The sequence below is a fragment of the Tachysurus vachellii genome, chromosome 26, assembly GCF_030014155.1.
Source record: "Tachysurus vachellii isolate PV-2020 chromosome 26, HZAU_Pvac_v1, whole genome shotgun sequence".
In the NCBI taxonomy this organism is placed as follows: Eukaryota; Metazoa; Chordata; class Actinopteri; order Siluriformes; family Bagridae; genus Tachysurus; species Tachysurus vachellii.
In genome coordinates this window covers 1,049,697-1,059,696 of record NC_083485.1, presented here as the reverse complement: position 1 = coordinate 1,059,696, position 10,000 = coordinate 1,049,697, and the positions used below count along the sequence as shown (strand labels likewise).

At 43.8% G+C, this 10,000-nt stretch overlaps 1 protein-coding gene across 1 annotated transcript in view; it reads right to left on the bottom strand.

The window, feature by feature from the left end:
• The window catches only part of tenm1 (teneurin transmembrane protein 1), a 125,564-nt gene that overhangs the window by 18,097 nt on the left and 97,467 nt on the right, over positions 1-10,000 (bottom strand). Inside the window, exons 9-22 of the mRNA XM_060862401.1 lie at positions 9,582-9,683; positions 9,198-9,392; positions 8,867-9,067; positions 5,080-5,265; positions 4,617-4,643; positions 4,263-4,409; positions 3,845-4,055; positions 2,655-2,774; positions 2,276-2,537; positions 1,919-2,186; positions 1,425-1,568; positions 1,083-1,332; positions 976-996; positions 616-848 (exon numbers count right to left, since the gene is read on the bottom strand). Of these exons, the coding sequence (XP_060718384.1) occupies positions 616-848; positions 976-996; positions 1,083-1,332; positions 1,425-1,568; positions 1,919-2,186; positions 2,276-2,537; positions 2,655-2,774; positions 3,845-4,055; positions 4,263-4,409; positions 4,617-4,643; positions 5,080-5,265; positions 8,867-9,067; positions 9,198-9,392; positions 9,582-9,683 (2,367 nt within the window). The remainder of the gene's footprint in view (positions 1-615; positions 849-975; positions 997-1,082; positions 1,333-1,424; positions 1,569-1,918; positions 2,187-2,275; positions 2,538-2,654; positions 2,775-3,844; positions 4,056-4,262; positions 4,410-4,616; positions 4,644-5,079; positions 5,266-8,866; positions 9,068-9,197; positions 9,393-9,581; positions 9,684-10,000) is intronic.

Genomic DNA, 10,000 nt, shown 5'->3' with positions numbered 1-10,000 from the left:
TTTGCTGTTTTCTTTCTCTTTATATCCCTCACTGTCATTTCTGACACAGATCAATCTTACTGTGTGTGAGGTGTGTGTGTGTGTGTGTATTTGAGTGTGTAAATTTGTTTGTGTATTTGTGTGTGTACTTGTATGTGTGTATTTGTGTGTGAGGTGTGTGTGTGCATATTTGTGTGTGTATTTGTGTGTGTATTTGTATGTGTGTATTTGTGTGTGTACTTGTGTGTATTTGTGTGTGTGTGCATATGTGTGTGTGTGAGAGAGATGTGCATGTGTGTACTTGTGTGTGTATTTGAGTGTGTAAATTTGTGTGTGTATTTGTGTGTGTACTTGTATGTGTGTATTTGTGTGTGAGGTGTGTGTGTGTGCATATTTTTGTGTGTGTGTATATATTTGTGTGTGTACTTCTGTGTGTATTTGTGTGTGAATTTGAGTGTGTAAATTTGTGTGTGTGAATTTGTGTGTGTATTTGTGTGTATTTGTGTGTGTGAGGTGTGTGTGTGTGCATATTTGTGTGTGTGTATATTTGTGTGTATTTGTGTGTGTGAGGTGTGTGTGCATATTTGTGTGCGTGTGTGTATTTGTGTGTGTATTTGTGTGTATTTGTGTGTATACCTTTAGGAGCAGTGAGTGAGGCGTATGTGGCTTTTCCTCCGTCTCCACACTCTTTCAGGCTGAAGTGAGTGCATTTTTCTCCAGTTCCTGCCACCACCTCTGCGTTGCGCCCTACGTCACGCACTTCACTCATGGAGATGAGACGCAGCAGCTTCAGACCCACTGAGTCTGACACATAGAGCGTATCGCTTACAGGATCCACTGCCAGGTAGTACTGATGGACAGAACCTCCACTGAGAGAGAGAGAGAGAGAGAGAGAGAGAGAGTGTGTGTCTTTCTCTGAAGGTTTTCTAGAGTAGGTCAGGTGTGACTGAGGGTGTGTGTGTGTGTGTGTGTGTGTGTGTGTGTGCTGAGACATACCTGTGTCTGAGATCTCGATTCCTGCAATAATGAAAGAAAACAAATTCAAGACAAAAAACAAACAAACATTTTTAAAGAGTGATTGAATGGTTACCGTGGTGACCAACCTGAGCTCGAGCAGATTGACGCTGACTCCGTTCGGTAAGATTCTGCGGATGAAGTTGAAATCTCCGACGTAAATGCTCCCGTCTGGTCCGCACGCTAACGCCACCGGTGAGAACAGCTTCTGATTGGCTGCAGGGCCGTTACAGTTTGGACACGCGAGTGGACGTACCGCCCCTGTCCCCATCACCGTGGAGATAAGTGGAGGCTGATCAGAAATGTAGACGTTTTCCCCATCCCCTTTGTAGAGGATTCCTGTAATGGTAAGTAAAGTTTGTCATAGTGTGTGTGTGTGTGTGTGTGTGTGTGTGTGTGTGTGTGTGTTCATGTGTATCTTTCTGTCTCACCGCTTTCCACGTGCAGTGTGTGATGTTTGTCGAGTGTCCAGCCGCCCAGCTGTGATGAGATCAGCTCAGCACCCTGCATCTCCACCACAGACTCCTCCCACAAGATGAAGTCTGGACACACCTCGTACTCATAACCTACAGAGACTACACACACACACACACACACACACACACACACACACAGATAAAAGAGAGCGGTGCTGAATTAAGTAAACTCTCTGCTAATCACCACTTAGACAACAGTGAGTCTGTTTTGTGTGTGTGTGTGTGTGTGTGTGTGGTAGAAGTGTGTATGTGTAGAAGTCCAACTGTGAGAAGAGCTTTGTAATTACTCACAGGTTAATCACACACACAAACAAACACACACACACACACACACACACACAGATAGCAAGAAAGACACAAAAATAGATCAACCAGATATGTGTAGAGACACAAATAGATAGATAAACACACACAAACACACACAAACACACAAATACAGAAACACTGACCGAGTGCGTGTGTAAGGCCGTTGACTTGCTGTCCGTACACATCTGTTTTGTTCCAGCTGTAGACGTAGCTCAGATTTGGTTCGGCAGCAAACGATTTGGAGACCAGCGTCCCCTCCACACACACAGAGACGTGGACCTTCAGCAGCCCCACCGGGATGAGGGGCGGAGTCAAGAGCACACGCAGGACAGACAGGTAACCCAGGGCACGGGAAGACACATAACTCAATTTCACAAAACTTCCTGCCATTTCTATATCCTCCTGAACCACCTGCAGAAACAGAGAACTGTCAGTCATCACTACAATCATAAACCCAGCTATTTGTATGTATTTACATATTCATATATTTAGATTTGTACCTGTAGCTCAGGTATGACAGGTCCACGTTCCTCACACTGTCCAGCAAACTGCGTGAGAGGAGCGGGAAGAACGACAGGATTCGGCCCAACCAAGTTCTTGTGTTCACATGTTGGGGGAGGAGCTTCAACACGTGACATCATCACCCGCTCAATAACCACAAAGCGATTCCATGGCAACCAGAGGGAATGAGATTGAGGAAGGAAAGGCACTCGCTGGAACAGCAAAGTCATAGATGTGCCCCCTGCAGCCATCAGGTCAAAACTACAACAGAAAAAACACATTCATTCATTTATCAAACCCATGTACCCATGTGGGCCCTAACATCTTTAGGATATGTGTGTGTGTGTGTGTGTGTGCACGTGACCATGCTTGTGTTACCTGCCATCTTGTCGGCTGATTGTGAAACCGTATTCTGGCTTCTGGTGAAACGTGACATTTACACCGACCAATGGAGTTCCATCGGGGGCAAACACACGACCTCTGATGACACACACACGGCTGGAAGGAGACAGTTATAACACCATCACTTCAAAATCACCTGAGTTATCCAAGTGTTACCTCAGAGTTACCCAAATGTTACTTCCGAGTTACCCGAGTGTTACCTCATAGTTACCCGAGTGTTATCTCAGAGTTACCCGAGTGTTATCTCAGAGTCACCCGTGTGTTACCTCAGAATCACCCATGTGTTACCTTAGAGTCACCCGTGTGTTACCTCAGAGTCACCCAAATATTACCTCAGAGTTACCCGAGTGTTACCTCAGAGTTACCCGAGTGTTACCTCAGAGTTACCCGAGTGTTACCTCAGAGTTACCCGAGTGTTACCTCAGAGTTACCCAAGTGTTACCTCAGAGTTATCCGAGTGTTACCTCAGAGTTACTTGAGTGTTACCTCAGAGTTACCCAAATGTTACCTCAGAGTTACCCAAGTGTTACCTCAGAGTTATCCGAGTGTTACCAAAGAGTTTCCTCAGTGTTACCAAAGAGTTACCACAGAGTTACCAGAGTGTTAAATTAGAATTACCGGAGTGTCACCTCAGATTTACCCGAGTGTTACCTCAGAGTTACCCGAGAGTTACCTATGAATTATCTCTGAGACTTGTCTCTGTAACCCTACAGATACTACACCATAGAAACTTCAATGGCCTTAGACTTTACCTTACGATGACCCCAGAGTTACCCCCCAAATGACATCAGCTACATAATTACCTCTGAGTTACCTCAGTTACATTGAGTTACCTCAGAATTACACTGTGTACCCAGAAAGCCCAGAAGAAATCCACCTTACAATTACCCAAGTTCCCTCAGAACAATCTGAATATCTCATATTTACCTCAGAATTACCTGGTTACCTCATTATTACCCGATAGATACCCCAGAGTTACCTCAGTTACTTAGAGTTACCTCCAATTTACCACTGTGGTACCTCAGAAAGCCTCAGAAAGAAATTACCCCAAAAGTACCAAAATACACATTTACCTGGGAATTAAGACAGAATTCCTCAGAATAACATTTTTTATAATGAATGTTTTTGTCATGAGAATGTATAAAATATTAAACACCATGTGTTACCTGCCATCCCACTGTACATCTGCTGGTAGAGTGTGTGTGTTCCCAGCAAGAAATCGCACTCGCTCAAAAAATGAAGCTGGTGGGCGGGGCCTAAAAGAAGCTGTGCTTTGCTGGATGATGTCACGGGGGTCAGGTGAGCCCTGACAGAGTGGAGAGTTCACACATACCTGCTGACCACAACAATCTGGGTCTGTACAGTCCACTAGGCCGTCTGCAAAACACACACACACACACACACACACACACACACACACACACACACACACATCATAGAGTGTTTATATGATTGTGTGTGTGTTGTCTCTGTTCTGTAACTAATTAAAGTCCTTCATGCCATCTTTACACTCCAGATATCAGAATGGATGGCTGTCATTAACTGACTCTGCCCCCTTCTCATTAACCCCGCCTCCTAATTTACCTCCATCATTGTCACTGCTATCCCCACACTGTGTCTCCATGACGATATTACAGCCGTCTCCACTCCAGCCGGGTTGGCACACACATCTCCAACCGAACTGGCCGAGGACACACCGGCCATTACTGTTACAGAGACCGGGACACACACCTGTGAGAGACAGCAAGAGAAAGAGAGAGGGAGAGAGAGAGTGAGAGGGAGAGAGAGAGAGAGAGAGAGAGAGAGAGAGAGAGAGAGAGAGAGGGAGAGAGTGAGAGGGACAGACAGACAGACAGAGAGAGAGAGAGATGTACAAATGTGTAAGTACATGACTGTGTCTTTTATTTAATGCTACTTCTAAAAGGTCACATGACCTACCTTTATCCAGCAAATCCTGGTAATGTGCTGGAGAGAAAGAGACAAGATGAGAGTGAGTGCATTATACACACACACACACACACACACACATACACACACACAGACAAAGTACTGCACCAAAGGAACAAGAGGCTTTTAAAAAATGTAGCAGACTAGCTACTGTGTGTGTGTGTGTGTGTGTGTGTGTGTGTGTGTGTGTGTGTGTGTGTGTATGTGCATGCATGAATTAGCATGAAGTTCAATTTGTTCTTTTTGCAGTGTTTCTGCCTCAAGCAACTGTTACCTCCTGATCGCTCTGTGAGAGAGAGAGAGAGAGAGAGAGAGAGAGAGAGAGAGAGAGGGAGAGAGAGAAATGAAAGAAATAATGAAAAAAAAGAAAGAAGCCTATCTGTTCTGTTTTTCTATACACACACACACACAAAATCACACACACACACAATCACACACGCACACACACACTTACCAATAGTACAGTGTTCTCCTTCCCAACCGGCGTGACACACACACTGCCCGTCCTTGCACTCCCCATGCTCCTCACAGATTGGATGACAGGCCTGTCTGTCACAGGATGGCCCCACCCACCCATCCTCACACTGGCACCGTCCACCGACACACATGCCATGGATGCTGCATGGCACAGGACACACTTCTACAAGAGAGACAACAAAAAAACAGTAACAGAAAAAAAGAGATAAATCAGAGATAAAGCCAAGAAAAAAAAATTAATAAAAAAAAAAAAAAAGAAAGACAAGGAGCAAGAAAGAAATAAAGAAAACAGGAGTCACACAGGAAGATAAAACACACCCCCCTTCACTCGTCTCCACTGCTCATGAATAAAACATGCAGTAAAAGTTCATTACACACTGCTCTGTGTGTGTGTGTGTGTGTGTGTGTGTGTGTGTGTTTAAGTGAAGTTGGTTTTAATAATCAGTTAATGACTCTGAAATGGTGTGAAACATTAAGAAAAGCCATTAAACACACGTCACTCCATCACACTCCTCCTTTCCTCTCACTCGTTCATCTCCTCTCTTTTCTTCTCTCTCTCTTTCATTTCTCTTTCATTTCTCCTGCTCTGTGATCTGCTGCAGGATAAATCACCAGCTTTAAGGATTTTCGGCTGGCCTCTCATTAACAGGTCGAGAGAAACGGCGTATTCACACCGATCGCTCTGCCAATTCCCCGTCGAGTCCCAAATTATTTTCTGCTTGTTGTTCTCTGTGAGCTGATTAAAGATCCTCTCAGAGGAGTTTAGACCAAAAAACATTCAGGAAAATAAAAGTAATCATAAGGTTTTCCTCACTGGTCTAGAACGCCGCTGTTGGATGCAATAATACATACGATTAGATGTGTGCTCGCATGATGCTAAACTGCTAGCTGTTACTCTCTCTCTCTCATATATATATATATATATATATATATATATATATATATATATATATATATGTATAAATATATATATATCGTCGCTGTCAGACGGAATCCTCGTATCTCCAAAACCGTTATTTTTCAGGAAATTAAAAAAACGCCGTACCTTATCTGCAGTACACAGGGTTTAGTCCGTGTTGCAGTGGATTGTCTTGCGCTAAATTCCTGTCCTCAGACGAGCACCAGAACTAGCGGGGGTCAAGATTTTTTTTTCTTTGAGCCCAGTGTTTTGAAGACATTTACCTCAGAAGACGTGTTGATTCGTTGCGACTCTTCTTGAGGAGAAATATGCCGTGAAGCTCTCCCACGGAGTGAGGAAGAGGTGGACAGTTGAAGTGTCCAATGGAGTTATGAGATTTGCGCTCAAGCTATTTTCAAGACTTTAGATTGGTTAATAACTTGTAAAAATAACAGACCCACGTGGGGACTGACCAATAGCATCGATATGTGAAAAAATATGAAATTGACCAAATTTGGACATACGAGGTTTCCGCCCGACAGTGACGATATATACATATACATACATACATATATAAAGGTGTTATAAAGGTGTTATATATATAAAACACCTTTATAACACATTTATAATGCCTTTAGTCCAAAGCTAACTGCAATAAAGGAACTTGGATGGATTTCCAGGAAATGTAATCCAGGAAGCTGAACCCTGGAACATATGATCACAAAGTTTAATCAAAAACCTTAGTTCAGGAACCTTAGACCAAAAAATTCTAATCTAGAATCTTCATTCCAGAAACCGTACCACAGGAATTTTAGTTCCAGTTCTTCACACCAGGAACCTCAGACCTGGAACCTTCAATCCAGAAATCTTTAACTTAAGAAGCTTAGACATGGAACTTTATCCCTAAGAAACTTTAGTTTAGGAACCTAAAAAAGTTCAGTATAAAACTTTCTCTCCAAAACGTTTCCATTCGCACCTCCATAAGTCACATTTCTTAACTGGCAATGAAAAAAAAAAAGAATGTTGAATAAATTTCATTTTTTGCATAAATCTATTTTTAATTCTTTTGTTTGTTTTTCCTTTATTTTCCTTTCAGCTTTGGCTGCGTTGTTACTCCAGACACACAAACTTTTGATCCATAGTGAAACGAGCAGCAAAATCATTTTTAATATCCACATACTTGTGAATTTAATGAGTTCAGGATGAATAATTAGGTTCAGGCGGCCTATAAGGTGCCTGGAGCTCGTTCGGGCGACCAATCACAGAGCAGTAACCTCGCATGCATCTTAAAATATTCGTAAAATATTCATTACAATATTAGAATATTAAAATCTACAGCACATGCTGATGTGGTTCGACTCAATATTCTTTCTTTCTTTCTTTCTTTCTCTTGTCTCTGGTTATCCTGCACTTTATTGTCCTGATGTAAAATCAATCATAAATATTTATATAATGAGGCAACACTTTCCACGAGGCTCGTGTCCATAAATCATCACGTTTGTGCTCGGCAGTTCGAATGATTTATGAATTTCAGGCTTGGTGGAAAGTCCTCCGTTTTCTGGAAGCCGTCTCTCTCAGTTTTCCTCTCCGTCCCTTTCTCCGTCTCTCTCAATATCATCCTTCATCAATACATACCGCATTACACGTGATCGCGGGTCGATACACACCTCATCATATCTAATCACTGATCAATGACATCCGCAGCATCGTCTTACAACACAATCCATTTCACAAACCTGTTTTAAGACGGAAAGTAAACTTTTGAAGTTGATAGTAATTACATCAGCGAATTTTCCTCTGAAAGCTCTGCAGTTCATTCTCAGTCTCTTGAATGCTGAGGCTTCCTGTGCTGCAGTTTCTTCCTGAACATGTCTCCTGATCATCAGCTACTTACTGAGGAACCTGAGGTCAGGAACCAGACCAGTAACTTTGAGCTAAGTGGGGAAGTGGTGACTTAGTGTTTGTTGAATCTGCAAGTTGTCAATGCTGGGCCCCTGAACAAGGCCCTTAACCTTCAGGTGCTCTGGATCAGGGAAGCGGCCAAATGCTCTAAACCTAAACCCACAACTTTAGTCTAGGAACTTTAGCCTAGACTTCACACTTTAGAGTTCATATTAGAGTTTTAGCACAAAAACCCCGCCCCTACAATGTTTCTCAGAGTCAGGCTCCGCCCCTTCAATGTTTCTCAGAGTCAGGCCCTGCCCCTTCAATGTTTCTCAGAGTCAGGCCCTGCCCCTTCAATGTTTCTCAGAGTCAGGCCCTGCCCCTTCAATGTTTCTCAGAGTCAGGCCCTGCCCCTATAATGTTTCACTGAGTCAGGCTCCACCTCTACAATGTTTTGCAGAGTCAGGCTCCACCCTACAATGTTTCTCAGAGTCAGGCTCCGCCCCTTCAATGTTTCTCAGAGTCAGGCTCCGCCCCTTCAATGTTTCTCAGAGTCAGGCCCTGCCCCTTCAATGTTTCTCAGAGTCAGGCTCCGCCCCTTCAATGTTTCTCAGAGTCAGGCCCTGCCCCTTCAATGTTTCTCAGAGTCAGGCCCTGCCCCTTCAATGTTTCTCAGAGTCAGGCCCTGCCCCTATAATGTTTCACTGAGTCAGGCTCCACCTCTACAATGTTTTGCAGAGTCAGGCTCCACCCCACAATGTTTCTCAGAGCCAGACTCCGCCCCTACAATGTTTGTCAAAGTCAGGGTCTGCCCCTACAATGGTTCTCAAAGTCAGGGTCTGCCCCTACAATGTTTCTTAGAGTCAGGCTCCGCCCCTACAGTGTTTCTCAATGTACGAGTTACTGCTAACATGATATCACATGTGATATAATCATGCAGCTGTGTGTGTGTGTGTGTGTGTGTGTGTGTGGGTGGGTGTACCTGTAGAGCAATCAGTTCCGGTCCAGCCCTGCTCACACTCACACACCCCTGTATCAGAATGGTACGTTCCATGTCTTGAGCACTGTTCTTTACAGGCTGGGAGAGGATTCTCACACATCTCTCCTCCCCATCCAGCAGAACACACACACTCGCCACGGACACACACACCTCGACCCGAACATGTGGGGTCGACGCAGTCCACTATAACACACACACACACACACACACACAGGAACACAGACACACACACAGGGATACATTTCTTTTAGTTCACTCTATGCAGAACATAAAGAGACAGAAGGAATAGAGTGTTTGTTTGTGTGTTGCTAACCTTCTTCACAATTGGTGCCTTTAAAGGCTGGTGCACACACACACACTCCGTCGACACACTCTCCATTGTTGGAGCAGGTGGGATCAATACACTGTCCTTCCTCCACTTCACACTCTGCTCCCTTCCAGCCGGGATGACACACACATACACCCTTATCATACTCGCCATTACCGCTACACAACACTGGGCATGAGTCTGAAACACACACACATACACACACACACACACACAAACACACACACACACAAACACACACACAAAGTCTGTTAAGCCCTGTCACGTTGTGTTATTAATTGTTGTGCTGTTGTCACTGTGTTCATTGTGCTTTATCTTTGTGTGTGTGTGTGTGTGTGTGTGTGTGTGTGTGTGTGTGTGTTTATGTACCTTTTGAACAGTCAGGTCCGAGGAATCCGGTGAAACAGTGACAGTGACCCGAAACACACTCGCCGTTCCCGTTACAGTTTGTGGAACAACCGTCGCTCATTTCTGAATACACACACACACACACACACACACACACACACACACACACACACACACACTAGGTCACCAAATACATCATCTAGTAAAAGTTTTGTTGAAAAAAATGCTTGCAGCATCCTTGAATTTGGCAAAGAGCAGCATTGATTTTAATGTGGGTGTATGAGTGTATGTGTGTGTGTGTGTGTGTGTGTGTGCATTCTCATATGAGTGTGTGTTATATAAAAGTGTGTGTATAGGTCAGCTTTTCCGTTGCACATCACTGAAGCATTACTTTCTATTACAAAAATAGAAAAAAGTTTTTTCTGTGATGGTTTGCAACT